The sequence below is a fragment of the Ilyonectria robusta genome (genome assembly GCF_021365365.1).
Source record: "Ilyonectria robusta strain PMI_751 chromosome Unknown BGZ61scaffold_1, whole genome shotgun sequence".
Lineage (NCBI taxonomy): Eukaryota > Fungi > Ascomycota > Sordariomycetes > Hypocreales > Nectriaceae > Ilyonectria > Ilyonectria robusta.
In genome coordinates, this window is record NW_025764435.1 from 3,536,892 (window position 1) to 3,549,093 (window position 12,202).

Consider the following 12,202-nt stretch of genomic DNA (forward strand, 5'->3'; position numbering starts at 1 on the left):
GCGCCAAATGAGCTTTTGCACTAGAGCGATTGCATGATGAAACTTCCTCAGCGATAAGGAATGCAAATGTTCGAATTGTCTTAATTAAAAAAATACTGGATAGGGACTTTTGGTTTGCGCACACATGTCCAGTACTATGACATGGCTGCCAGGGTGAGGCATTGCCGAGAGCATCATGGCGTGAGGGAACAGCTGAGGGACTGGGGTTAGGAGCGGGATGCGACCATTTCCGTTTCCACGACTACGACCAAACTTCAATCGCGTACCTACCTATAATGGGAGGACTGTAAGTGTTCAATCTGGCCTCTTGCTGCAGGTGCTGCTGGTATAGCAAGGCTTGCCTGCCGAGTCCGTTTTGCGATGGGCGATGACGCACATACTATCGCAAACGACGAGGCGCGAACATCACAGCACATGCGCCCTCTTCTCCTTGCCGTCTCTGCACCGGCCGTCTAGCTACCAAAAGCCATAACTTACCTATATTCCTTGATAATCCAACCTTCTTTCATCCCTCTACATGACCGCACAGATTGCCACACGACCCACCTCTGGACTCCTTAACCCGCGTCCTGCTATTGAAGCGCGGACCAGCATCTGACATATTAACCATGGGAGGACAAAGACATGTCGGTCCAATATCAGCCGCATGTCACGCCGCAGAACCGAGTACTAAACGAAAGACCGACCTCCTCATCCTAAGGTTGCACAAAGTACAACCTCCTCTCGCCATACCCTGGAAATGCCCAACAGATTATCAGTGAGCTATTGTCAAGTAAGCAGGGGCTCCCATCTCCCAAGAAGCTTCTCTCACTGATGCATACAGGTGCCCTTGTCAGCAGGGCTCGCTTGTGACTATGAATGGATGTACGACGGCTCTTCCGACTACCTGACGCACCTCAGAAGTACGACACGCACTTTGGGAATGGGATAATCGCAGATCAGCTTACGGTACATAGACCCTCTCTCTGTAATTGGCTCGGTCGAATCCTTCCATGACCATGGTATACCTTCCGACGATGGCCTCGACGAAGGCTTGCTACTCGACCTCTGCGACTCAGTCCGCTCCAGCCTTGGAGAAAGACGCAGACTGGGACCACGATGGGAAGAAGCTATGGGGTTCTTGGAGGCCGTGTTAAAAGACGAGGTCGACGGCATGCCAATGATTGAATTCGCAACCATCCAGAACGCACGCCTCGACAAACTACTCTCTGACATTGTGAGCCCCGGAAACCGCCCGATGCCGACTCCGACTAGGTTTCGAGACGACGTAATAGTAGCAGAGCGGCTTCAAAGGCTGTGGAGGACCCGATTTTTGGAGGGCTACTTTACCATCGATCAGTACCGCTATCACAATCTCCCCAGAACAGGCCGACTCAAGGATGTGGTGATGAACGACACCGACGAGAGCTCACAGGGACGTTGGAGAGCCAAGACTCGTGAAGCGCTATCAGAACTCGAAGGAAACCTGAAATTTGAGCCCGGACAGTGGGTCGTCCCCGTCAAAGAAAAAAATGCCAGGAATGTTGCTGACTGCGAATAAGTTGGTGGCTAAACTTGGCCTGCGCTCATCGCGATGGCATTGTTGGAAGTGTACTGGAAACACCCACCAAAGGGACGTACGGTATTACAGCGCTGCCCCTCGTCACTGGGTGGGAGAATGTATATCTGCCTGGCGGGACGGTTAAGTATGTCAAAGAGGGACATATTTCGGAAGTCCATGTATCGCTACTATCCCAAGTCGGCACTCAAATCCGGATCCTGCGTGGGCATCGACTTCACAGCCCACTCGCCCCAAAGGCTGGCATACGATACGACGGGCTGCAAGTTGAAACTAACCCATGTGCTGTGACACGGGACTGACCTTGCACTAGATATATCATTCGCCAGTATGGTCAAAGACTCAACCTTAGAACGGGGCTTCACCGTGTTGTTCTCACTCTCGAACGGGTCAACGACTCATTCTCTGTGGATGGGCTTATTAGAATCCCTCGCCCCTCGCAGCTGGATGACTGGAAGCTTTTTGAGACGTACGAGGGCGAGATGGTCAAGCAGAAGGTGGGACAACGAGGGTTCCTTGACTGGAAGATGGAGAGGGCCCAGGAGAGAATGGACCAGGAGCAATACATGAGGACGCTTGCATTCCAAACCTCGTTGGAGCTGGCCAAAATAGGGCAGCCGAGTCCGGTCCAGTCTTTTGTCAAGACAAAGGGAAAACGAATTGAGCCAATGTAAACAAGATACCATAAATTGCTGCAATCGGAAAATATTTGAACAAAGAAATCAATGCCCAGCCGAGGTTGACGAACCTGGCGCATCTGCATATCAATCATCGTGCACCATTGGGTGAGGGGCACTTTTCACCCAGATGGCGGGGCACCTATTTTATTTAACCCACCACATCCGACGTCCTCTCACCACCACCAGCGGAACATCGACGACGTACGCAAAGATGGGAAAGAACGACAAGAAGGGCGGCGACAAGGGCGGCGGGAAGGGAAAAGGCGACAAGAATAAGGGCGGCGACAAGGATACCAAGGAGTCTGGTGGCAAGGCCAAGGGCGCCATGTCCATCAACGTCCGCCACATTCTGGTACGCCTTGGCAATGGGCGCTCAGCACAATGACGCCACTACCTAATTGTGCATGCTGACGGGCGATTATAGTGCGAAAAGCACTCCAAGAAGGAGGAGGCGTTGGCCAAGCTCAACGAGGGAGTCAAGTTTGACGAGGTGGCGCGCGAGTATTCCGAGGACAAGGCGCGACAAGGTCAGTTTACAACTGGGTGTTGCGCATCAAGATTTGAAGCACGGCCATGGACTGACGCTGTGACTCTAGGTGGCTCACTAGGATGGAAGATCAAGGGAAGCTTGGATCCCACCTTTGAAGAGGCGGCCTTTGCTCTGGAGCCGAGCACCACTGGTAGCCCCAAGTTCGTCGAGGTGAAGACGGGCTTTGGATATCACATCATCATGGTGAGTTTGGTCCACAAGCATCACTCTGCAACAGGCTGACTAACGGTATGCCTAGGTCGAAGGTCGAAAGTAGAATCCACAATTGACAGAAAGAATCGGCCGGAGACTGATAGCACATTTGTATCTCGCCATAATAAGCTAAGTCCATCTCTACTACGTGCAGCCATATCTTGGACAAAGCCGCCATTCTGTACAGACAGATGTTACCTTGAGAAATACCAGCCCAAAATGCTGATTGGAAGGTAGAAGCGCACGGATGCAGCGAGAAAACATGACCAGTCATGCTCATATGTCAGGTGCTGGCCCTATGATGAGCAGGATCGTGGCGTATGTCCGATGTTAGTCTTGGCGACGCTGAGGGCGAAGGCTTGCGACGTCCGTACAGTACCTACGAGATGCCCAGCTTTCATATACGTGGACATCACATCTACTAAAGGTTTAGTGGAGACAATATTGATGATGCCCAATTTTTTTTATATTCCTCTCGATGCAATATGGCCGTGAGACGTCAGGCCTAAACCCATTCAGATGCCAACCGAAGTGGCCAGAGTACAATGACAAAGTCATGTCGAGTTGTCCCGAAACAGAGTCCGCACCTCTAGTCCCCTTCACATCCAACGCCGTCCAAGTCCATGCATTTACTGCTCGGTCTGGAAGTAGTTGAGGAGGACAGAGCGCTCCTGCGACTCCTCACCCCAGTCCTTGACAACGACGCAAGAGCAGTTGACGACCTTGCGGGCGTTGCCCTCGCGGTCCAGGACGCCTGTATCAACCTGTTAGCACTTGGCTCAAACATATGTAACCCCACCACCATGGAAAAGAACATACAGAGTCCGGCCCACTCGCCGAGCTGCTTGCCGTCGGGGATCTTGATGAGGGGGATGTTGTGCTCGCTGCAAAGAGCGATAACGAGCTTCTTGTAGGCCTCCTCCTCGCAGTTCTCGTTCAGGACACACATGTGAGCCTGTCGTCGGTCGAGGGCCTTGGAAGCCTCTCGGAGACCGCGGGCGAGACCGTCGTGCATAAGAGCGAGCTTCAGGGCACCCTTGAGGGCGTCGAGAATGGACATCTGACCCTTGGGAGCATCGCCGGAGACCTCAATCTCCTCGCTGACCTCGGGGGCGTTGTTCTCTTCTACGTCCGACTATTTCGATACTCGTTAGCGACCGTGTCCGCGAATATTCCCCCCGCCACAAATTCCCAGTTCAGGCGCATCGCGCAACCGCGCGCCCGGGCAATTGGCGGAAGATGCGGCGACAGCGTTGCAACTCACCATTTTGGTATGTTTTTCTTGTCGGGCGATCCTCGAAGATTTTTATGTGTATCAAGAAAATGGAAGGGGGGGGGGGGTTTGCGTCGTGATCTGGAAGTGTCTTCGTTTGGTTCCACGCAGATTTGCCGAAATCTAAACGACCGAGTGCGCGGGCCCTTAGGGCATTTTTACGTGCACGGACCACCAGGGCACACCACTTTCCACCTGTGGGTTCGTGTCACTTTTTTTTCCCACTCGCGCGCCTCTCCTGTTACCTTTCTACCCACTCGATCACGAACAACTCAAGAGGTATGTACAAGTGACGCTCGTAGCGATCCGAATCCAACAGGATGATGCCTTTTACCATGGCAGGGGAGAGCAATCCTGAGCGTCTCTGGCCGTGAGGCTCGACGATTGATGATTGACGGCTTCACCGACCGGCGACGTCTCTCGATACGCTTCTCCTCTTCAGCACACTGGGCGGCAGAACCCTCGGCGATCGATCGTTGAGGGCACTCTCCTCGCTCATGGCCTCGAAAGGCTAACCTCGATTGCTATGGCAGATACCTCATTTCCCGTCTCGATTTGAGAATCTCCAACAAACCGCCAAAATGGTCCGCACTTCCGTTCTCCACGATGCGCTCAACGCCATCAACAACGCCGAGAAGGCCGGCAAGCGTCAGGTTATGATCCGACCCAGCTCAAAGGTCATTATCAAGTTCCTCCAGGTCATGCAGCGCCACGGTATGTCCCCGACATTTCTCGTCCTCTATCTTCGCTTCTCCTTTTCCCATCTCTCGTTTGCACCCTGTTCGGCATGATAACTAGGGCTACCGTCGATACTGCCCCACGACTCAGCCCCTATAAATTGCCGATAGATTTAAACTCAGAGATCTTACAACGTGTTTCTGAATTTTATAACCCATGAGGTCTTACGTTTTAGTCTCTTGAAACATTTCTAACCATTTTGCAGGCTACATTGGCGAGTTCGAGGAGGTCGACGACCACCGCTCCGGCAAGATTGTCGTTCAGCTGAACGGCCGTCTCAACAAGACTGGTGTCATCTCTCCCCGATACAACGTCCGTCTCGCCGATCTCGAGAAGTGGGTCGTCAAGCTACTGCCCGCCCGTCAGTTCGGCTATGTCATCCTGACCACCTCTGCCGGTATCATGGACCACGAGGAGGCCCGCCGCAAGCACGTTGCCGGCAAGATCATTGGTTTCTTCTACTAAACGGGACGGATATCAAAAGTTTTAAAAAAGAAAGCCTGGCATTCTCGGCGTTAGGGGTGGATTATGATGACAATGACCGATGCGATTTTTACAGCCCTCGTGCTGGTCGCACACGCGAGCACTAGTAATGGAACCTTGACGAGATGTTCAGAGCCACATACTCAAGTTGTTGTGCATGTGTCGTGAAAGTGATGCTGCTGCTGTCATTGTTGCCCCTATTTGAATGTGTTGATGCCCCTGACGGATGCGACGGTGCTCGAGTGGGAGTATCTTGTGCAACCAATTTTAAAACCTCGTGATTGCATAAACCCGCATATACTTCAATGGCCACGGAATGTCATTTTTCATCGATTTGGTCCTTGGCCCTGGTCAAATTGAGCTATGCCAGATTCATGCTAGATTTCTCCAGCAAAGATCCAGGAGTCAGGGCGAGGGAAACTAAAGGTGGGGGTCATCCGGCCAACCGCCGTTTGTTTACTTTGGTGACGAAATCGTCCCCATTCGCCAGTCAGCGCTCGCGATCTGTCCACCAGCAATCTCCGCTACGGGTGTTATTCTTCCAACAACTGTACGATATTCTGCTGTAAATATACTGCCAGATACACCCCCCCAATAATATCGACTATCCTCCATACCTCCCTGCAATATTGAACCGATCTGGAATCGGCAAGCGTGACAGCTGCTCGACCCTGCAATCCAAAAGAGCACATTGTTGATCCGACACCATTCGATGCGAATACCCTGACTCGACGATGATTATACCGTCTTGAAGCCTGGTCTTGACATTCGAATGCAGTACAAGCCTTGCTGTCCCTCGATTTTTGGGCCTTCTAATTTCTCTTCTAACTCGAACGTCATTTCTGTCAGACACAGAGCCGGGGCTTAACTTCGTGATGGCCACTCGATCTGGTCGACAACGGCTTTTTACGGCTACAACCCTCCTCTGCTTCTGTTTCTTCGCCTACACGTTCCTACGAATCCCTATTGAACCGCCGCTATCTCAGCCTGAGACTGTCGATCGAGATCCCGTACCTGAACCCATCCCCGAGCCCGACTCGAAACAGGCGCCAATCCCGACTGCAGTGCTGGGTTGGGAAGATGTCCCAGTGGTGGCGGGCGGACCAGTGCCCAAAGGTGCGCCTGGGACGGCAGAACACCCGATTTCGTATCTCATCCGCGATGCGGAGAGCGAAATTAAGGAGATGGAGGCTCGACAGTCCAAGACGCTTGGAGACGCCGTGACAGAGTATCGCAGGCGGTACCAGATGCCTCCGCCGCCGCATTTTGATAAATGGTTCCATTTTGCGCAAGAGAACCAGGTTAAGCTGGTAGACGAGTTCGATACGATCCACGAGTTGATGACGCCCTTCTGGGGCGTGAAGCCGAAGACGATTCGGGCGAGAGCCAAGGAGGCTTTGGGATTCGACAACGGTTTGATCGGCATCGCTATTCGAAACCACAATGTCACATATATTCAGGGAGGAGACGGGTGGCAGCAGGAGGCGACTAAGGAAATGATGGCAAAGTTCATCAAGTTTTTGCCCGACATGGACCTCGCCTTCAACTTGCACGACGAACCACGGGTTGTCCTCTCGCACGAGGACCTGGCCAACTTGAGACGAAAGGCCAAAGAGGAGAATATTCCCGCGGCATTTGCTATCACCTCGCCGACCAATGAATTCACCGAGAACCACCCCGATTTGAACGACGGCAGGTCCTTCGATGAGACGACGCTGACACGCTTCAACACCTACTCGCACCAGCCAACCTGGAGCGACTCTCGAGTGTCATGCCCACCAGACACTCCCGCCCGGAACCTCGAGGAGGAAGAGAGGGCTGATGACCTGAGCAAATATGGCATGAGCGAACTCGGGTTCGTCTACAACACCACGGCCTTGTCTGACATCTGCCTCACCCCGTCCCTCAGCTCGACATTTGGCTTCTTCGACGGGCCTAATACGTACAAGGTTGTCCACGACCTCTTTCCCATCTTCTCACAGTCCAAGATCTCGTCATACAACGACCTGATCTATCCGTCCCCCTGGTATTGGAGTGATAAGGTCCCCTTCGACCAGGCCAAGGACATTGAATGGGAGAAGAAGCAGAATAAAATGTACTGGCGCGGCTCCACGACAGGTGGGTATAGCCGCAACGGCCGCTGGCGACGACAGCACCGTCAACGTCTCGTGCGGAAGATGAACGGCCCCGGCCAGGCAAAGATCATGGTCAACAATGGCACCGCTGAGCAACCCGAGTGGCATGCGAGCCTGGCCCCAAGGGGCGACTATCGTGATCTCGTCGACGTGCACTTCTCGCATGTCGGTCAATGTGACCCAGGCGACTGCGAGGCGCAGACGGCCTTCTTCAAGGTCGCCGAGCACGAGGAGCAGCAGGACGCCTGGAACTACAAGTATCTGCTCGACATGGACGGCAACGCATTCTCCGGCCGCTTCTACGCCTTCCTGCGAAGCCGCAGCCTCGTCTTCAAGCACGCCGTCTTCCGCGAGTGGCATGCCGAGTGGCTCAAGCCGTGGGCCCACTACGTTCCCCTCAGCATCCAGGGCGACGACTGGCTCGAGACGGTGCGCTTCTTCGACGCCGAGGCGAATGCCCTGGAGACGGAGCGCATCGCTTCAGCGAGTCGGGCGTGGGCGGATAAGACTGTCCGTCCGGTCGACATGGAGGCATGGTTCTTCCGGCTGTTGCTAGAGTAAGTTCATTCTTTGTTTCGTCGCCCTGATCCAGTCCTGGGCGTAATATATAAACCATCGGTGCTAACAGATACAGATACGCTCGTGTTAGTGATGATAAGAGAGAGACCATCGGCTACCATGTCTGAAACGGAGAGAAGACCAGGCGATACCGGAGGACTGGGGCTGTCCGTCGCGGTATAAAGGAAATGATTTCTGGGAGCATAATGACATATTTGGACATGTCTGAAAGCAAGCATATGTATTGATATTAGGTGATGGAGCAGGCCACCCGGCGTCGAAGTGGCTTGTAATTATACCCGGTATACGGTTTGGGACAACGGTTGGGTAGGCGTTCACAATGCAACGAGCATCGATAGAAATTATGGCTTATGATCGGTTTTTTCCATTTTCAGCAAACCTCGATCTATGATAAATGAAACCTGCGCCACGAGCCCAAAATTCGCCAAATGGATGCCACGAAATGGTTGCCATGTCTCTCTTTTTTCGATGTCGCTGATGTCGAGGGTCCCCTGGTAACAAATACAAACGTACAATATGTCCTCCGTAAACTACCACCCGCCGCCAACTTCTACTCGTCCTCCTCGCCCTCCGCGTCCCGGTCTTCGGAGGGTGACCTCGAGCGTCGAGGCGCGGGGCTGCTGCCGTGGTGATCGTCGTCGGCCTCCTCCTCCTGCTCCCAGCCGAGCGGGTGGTCTCGGTACCTCTTCATGGCGTCGCGCATCTCCTCGGTGGGATCGTTGACGGTGACGTCGAGCTGGTCGACAATCTGTTCCTCCTCGTCGGGGAGGCCGATGGTGCGGGCGATGTTCTTTGTTCGCTGGGGGCGGATGGTGGACTTTTGCATCACGGGGTAGTAGTAGACGGCCTTCTGGTTGGGGTAGAAGGTGTCCTCGTTGTAGGCCAGGATAATCTCCTCGTCGTACTTGGTCGGGTGGTCGAGCTCCGTCTCCTGGGCCGTCTCGTAGGCACGGAGGCGATCGAACTGGAAGCAGCCGCCGGTGTCGGTCTCGTTTGTGTAAAGCTCCTCGTCGCCGTGGTCGGGGTTCTCGACGTCGAACTTGCGACGGAAGCGGTCGCCAGCGCCGCCCGATTGGCTGAGGTAGAAGTCGTAGTTCATCAGGTTCTGTGGCTTGGGGTTGTTGGCAGGATCCTGCTCGTGGGCCTCCAGTGCGGCCTCGTACGCCTCCTCCTCGGCTTGCGTCCGATCTATGGGCTTGAACATGCCGCTGAGGAGGCGTTTGTCGTACTCCGCTGAGCTCGGCACAGGGTTTGTGAGGAACTTGAGGGTGACGTAGGCGCCTGAATCTGGGAACGCGTCCAGATCAGGAATGAGAGGCGAGGCATCCACCAGCTTGAGATGCTTCTTTGTGGGGTGCCTGACGCGCTTGGGTTCCTTGAGGTCTTGCTCGGCAACGTCGAAGCCCTTGTCGATCTTGCGCTTGATGGCCTGGGGGGAGTCTGCAGAAGCTTCCACGACACGTCGTCCCCTCTGGGCTTTGGCGAGGAGAGCGCGAGGCAGGGGGCCATCGTGTCGTTTGGTGGACGTGGAGGAGATGTACTCGGTTCGACGAAGGAAGGATACGTTGGCTTCGGCGACCTTGAGCTTTCCGAGAGCGGCAATGGGCCTCAGGAGCGGTCGGTCGTGTGGGTGAAGGGTAGGAGGGTGAGCAGGTGCTTGGATTGCTGTGGAAAGGTCAGCATGATTGATGGAATCTCGGCCAAACGCAGCCGTGGCAGCTCACATCGTTCGTCGCCATCGAAGACGCCTGGCATGCCCACCAGGTCGAGCGGCATTCCCAGCTCGGCATCGGCCTCGATGTTCAGGGGCTGCTCCCTGGCAAGGCGCGAGGCGAAACCGGGCGTGGTATACTGGCCACTAGCCAGGCCCGTGTTGGGGATGTCGAGCAGCTTGGGCGGGTGAGGCGGCGGCGGGAGCGCATTGCTGAAGCGGATGCGGGCGATGAAATCCTGGTGAATCATGCGCTCGCCGGAGCGAGGCGCCGAGGACGACATCGCGGGTGACGACGGGCGACGATGGGCGTCGCGAAGGATTGAGCCGGCAGAGAGCGATGCAGTTGGTTCGGGGGTTGCTGGGAAGAGTGCGAATGGCGAGTGGTGAGCTGGGGGTGAAGTGGTTGAAGCGCGGTCGCGGCCCTGTGCGAGACAGGAAATAATAGTTTGCGGCGCGAGGCTGAGAGGGAGCTCAGATGTTAGCGGCCAGCCTCTCCACCATGCCATCTGGTAACACCAACGCCAACACCAACACCACAGCCGGATAATCCACATTCACTTCAATCCAATTAGAAAATCCTTTTAATTGCTTCATTTCAGATTTCGTTCTTTTCATTAAATGGTTCGTCTCAAGACTCGAGTCTGTGCTCTCACTTGGATGCAGTCCCGAGCCCATTCAGTCTATATAGAAGCAGTCGCTGAAGGTTGCTGCGCCCCCCTGTCCCTGCAGTCCCAGAACCCACGCCATCCCTGATTGCAATACACGCCTTGGGACACACATTGCATTAGTGCGCCGTTTGATAAAGCCGGCTACGGTGTTTATACAGGACACGTAGTTGCCACGTCTCGCGACAGGCCGTGCCGAAGAAAAGGATCTTGGTCTCTCCCACAGCGGCGTTTAGGAGCTGTTCTTGGCGTAGTTCTTCTTGCCCATGGAGAAGGGCACGTAGCGGTACTTGATCATGTGCTGGATTTGTTTTCGCACTACTCGTGGTTAGATCTTGGCTTAACTGGGAATTGTCATGGGATGGGTGCAACTCACTGGTCAGAACGAAAAGAATGATCCAGTACATGACCAGAACAGGCCAGAAGACGGGGACGTTGAAGATCTCGAACCAACTGCAGACGAAGGAGATGAAGACAGCACGGGTTGCCCAGTACCAGAACTTGAACTCGGGAAGGCGTCGGATGAAGGGCTTGAACTCCTCGTCCTGCTTGGTAGGGAGGGTGCCCACGGAGCCGTCTTCCATCTCATTGTCGATCGCTTCGTTCGAGGGGTCAAACTTGGGCTGCAGGAAGGCTAGGAACAGGTTGAGAAGGTAGATTCCGAGCGCGTAGGCCACTGTCTTCGGGTCAGCTTGCACTCGATGCCATGACAGGCGTGTTGAGGGTGCCTACCAATGTACCATCCTTGCGCAAACAGGATGCGCAGGAAGAAGAGGAACAGGCAGACGCCAGTTGCGATCCATCGGTACAGGACAAAGGGAGTCGACTGGTCCAGGAGGGCTTGATAATGCTACACACTGTCAGCTCGGCGGTCGTCGACGGCGAGATGGAGACGCATACTCGCTGGATCTTGGATGTGTGGACGCTGACAGCCTCGAAAGGGGTCTGCTCAGGCTCGGGCGCATTCATTTTGGATTAGTGTTGCGCGTTGCGCGACGGTCGGACACGGAGGGTGTTGAAGGAGTGGACAGGTCGAGTGGAGCGGCGAGTTGAGAGCGAGCTGCAACGATGACCAGGACGACGGTGGTGGAATTGAAGAAACCAAGATGCAATCGCAATTCTCGATATGCTGGAACTTTGGGCCAACGAAGCCACGTTGGCTGCGCCGGCAGATTCCCGGAAGATTACCTCTTCGCCACTGTGATTGACTCTCAGGCCCGTACCCCACCAGAGACTGAGGCGCAGCGCCCTAACTTGATGGGTGCTCAAGCGCGTTCGCGTCCCTCTTAAGCTCCCGCTTCTAATTAATATCCGCGGTACTTCGTAGTTGGGTTGATCTACCCTACCCTATCAGTGGCTCGGCTCCGGGGTGTAGTAAATGAACCCATCTAATAAGAGTCCTTGGTTGACGCTCAGTACCACGAACCCTACGATGATGTGCCTGCAGCCCACGTCTTGCTCAATCGCTGTCTGGCCCTGTTCAGGCACGCAGCCACCACATCGAATGCCAACTGCATACCTGCGCAGAGTGGAGCTGCCAGGGAACAGCTTGATTAGGCACGGAGTACTTGCACGTACTACTATACGTACATGCTGGAGTTCTAAGATTAGACATCAACTCACGCGTAGCTTCAT

General features: G+C 54.5%; 7 protein-coding genes across 7 annotated transcripts; 4 read left to right on the forward strand and 3 right to left on the reverse strand.

Moving 5' to 3' along the window:
- The first annotated feature begins 247 nt into the window (after positions 1 to 247).
- On the forward strand, positions 248 to 2,397 carry BGZ61DRAFT_439158 (PUA-like domain-containing protein). The gene is made up of 5 exons (XM_046244330.1): positions 248 to 772; positions 824 to 902; positions 957 to 1,485; positions 1,542 to 1,820; positions 1,872 to 2,397. Exons 1-5 carry the CDS (start codon positions 740 to 742, stop codon positions 2,230 to 2,232), a joined length of 1,281 nt encoding a protein of 426 aa, XP_046112671.1. The 5' UTR covers positions 248 to 739; the 3' UTR covers positions 2,233 to 2,397.
- Position 2,398: 1 nt separating this feature from the next.
- On the forward strand, positions 2,399 to 3,500 carry BGZ61DRAFT_439159 (uncharacterized protein). Its single transcript, XM_046244331.1, has 5 exons — positions 2,399 to 2,590; positions 2,663 to 2,765; positions 2,835 to 2,971; positions 3,027 to 3,161; positions 3,218 to 3,500. The coding sequence occupies exons 1-4, from the start codon at positions 2,450 to 2,452 to the stop codon at positions 3,042 to 3,044; spliced, it is 399 nt and encodes a 132-aa protein (XP_046112672.1). The 5' UTR covers positions 2,399 to 2,449; the 3' UTR covers positions 3,045 to 3,161; positions 3,218 to 3,500.
- On the reverse strand, positions 3,425 to 4,453 carry BGZ61DRAFT_501987 (50S ribosomal protein L30e-like protein). The gene is made up of 3 exons (XM_046251715.1): positions 4,245 to 4,453; positions 3,800 to 4,115; positions 3,425 to 3,734 (listed from the first exon to the last, which is right to left on the reverse strand). The coding sequence occupies exons 1-3, from the start codon at positions 4,245 to 4,247 to the stop codon at positions 3,610 to 3,612; spliced, it is 444 nt and encodes a 147-aa protein (XP_046112673.1). The 5' UTR covers positions 4,248 to 4,453; the 3' UTR covers positions 3,425 to 3,609.
- A 27-nt stretch (positions 4,454 to 4,480) lies between these two features.
- Positions 4,481 to 5,614, forward strand: BGZ61DRAFT_439162 (ribosomal protein S8). Its single transcript, XM_046244332.1, has 2 exons — positions 4,481 to 4,967; positions 5,197 to 5,614. The coding sequence occupies exons 1-2, from the start codon at positions 4,835 to 4,837 to the stop codon at positions 5,454 to 5,456; spliced, it is 393 nt and encodes a 130-aa protein (XP_046112674.1). The 5' UTR covers positions 4,481 to 4,834; the 3' UTR covers positions 5,457 to 5,614.
- A 735-nt stretch (positions 5,615 to 6,349) lies between these two features.
- BGZ61DRAFT_339197 (uncharacterized protein) lies at positions 6,350 to 8,295 on the forward strand (the record flags this gene model as incomplete). The annotated part of the gene is made up of 2 exons (XM_046239205.1): positions 6,350 to 8,166; positions 8,244 to 8,295. 2 exons carry the CDS (start codon positions 6,350 to 6,352, stop codon positions 8,293 to 8,295), a joined length of 1,869 nt encoding a protein of 622 aa, XP_046112675.1.
- Positions 8,296 to 8,738: 443 nt separating this feature from the next.
- On the reverse strand, positions 8,739 to 10,183 carry BGZ61DRAFT_525937 (Paf1-domain-containing protein; the record flags this gene model as incomplete). The annotated part of the gene is made up of 2 exons (XM_046252852.1): positions 8,739 to 9,853; positions 9,913 to 10,183. The coding sequence occupies 2 exons, from the start codon at positions 10,181 to 10,183 to the stop codon at positions 8,739 to 8,741; spliced, it is 1,386 nt and encodes a 461-aa protein (XP_046112676.1).
- A 298-nt stretch (positions 10,184 to 10,481) lies between these two features.
- Positions 10,482 to 11,901, reverse strand: BGZ61DRAFT_439167 (retrieval of early ER protein Rer1). The gene is made up of 4 exons (XM_046244333.1): positions 11,468 to 11,901; positions 11,300 to 11,417; positions 10,944 to 11,243; positions 10,482 to 10,885 (listed from the first exon to the last, which is right to left on the reverse strand). The coding sequence occupies exons 1-4, from the start codon at positions 11,534 to 11,536 to the stop codon at positions 10,800 to 10,802; spliced, it is 573 nt and encodes a 190-aa protein (XP_046112677.1). The 5' UTR covers positions 11,537 to 11,901; the 3' UTR covers positions 10,482 to 10,799.
- Positions 11,902 to 12,202: the final 301 nt, after the last annotated feature.

Excerpts from the sequence above, each read along its gene's own strand:
- BGZ61DRAFT_439158 (XM_046244330.1), top strand. The coding sequence starts at position 740 with ATGCCCAACAGATTATCAGTGAGCTATTGTCAA. Across the intron at positions 773-823 it reads TATCAGTGAGCTATTGTCAA|GTGCCCTTGTCAGCAGGGCT; the intron begins GTAAGCAGGGGC and ends TGATGCATACAG. Across the intron at positions 903-956 it reads CTACCTGACGCACCTCAGAA|ACCCTCTCTCTGTAATTGGC; the intron begins GTACGACACGCA and ends TACGGTACATAG.
- BGZ61DRAFT_439167 (XM_046244333.1), bottom strand. The coding sequence starts at position 11,536 with ATGAATGCGCCCGAGCCTGAGCAGACCCCTTTCGAGGCTGTCAGCGTC. Across the intron at positions 11,418-11,467 it reads ACACATCCAAGATCCAGCGA|CATTATCAAGCCCTCCTGGA; the intron begins GTATGCGTCTCC and ends GACAGTGTGTAG. Across the intron at positions 10,886-10,943 it reads CATTCTTTTCGTTCTGACCA|TGCGAAAACAAATCCAGCAC; the intron begins GTGAGTTGCACC and ends AACCACGAGTAG.
- BGZ61DRAFT_439162 (XM_046244332.1), top strand. The coding sequence starts at position 4,835 with ATGGTCCGCACTTCCGTTCTCCACGATGCGCTCAACGCCATCAACAAC. Across the intron at positions 4,968-5,196 it reads CCAGGTCATGCAGCGCCACG|GCTACATTGGCGAGTTCGAG; the intron begins GTATGTCCCCGA and ends ACCATTTTGCAG.
- BGZ61DRAFT_501987 (XM_046251715.1), bottom strand. Across the intron at positions 3,735-3,799 it reads CGGCGAGTGGGCCGGACTCT|GCGTCCTGGACCGCGAGGGC; the intron begins GTATGTTCTTTT and ends AGGTTGATACAG.
- BGZ61DRAFT_439159 (XM_046244331.1), top strand. The coding sequence starts at position 2,450 with ATGGGAAAGAACGACAAGAAGGGCGGCGACAAGGGCGGCGGGAAGGGA. Across the intron at positions 2,591-2,662 it reads TCAACGTCCGCCACATTCTG|TGCGAAAAGCACTCCAAGAA; the intron begins GTACGCCTTGGC and ends GGGCGATTATAG. Across the intron at positions 2,766-2,834 it reads CGAGGACAAGGCGCGACAAG|GTGGCTCACTAGGATGGAAG; the intron begins GTCAGTTTACAA and ends CTGTGACTCTAG.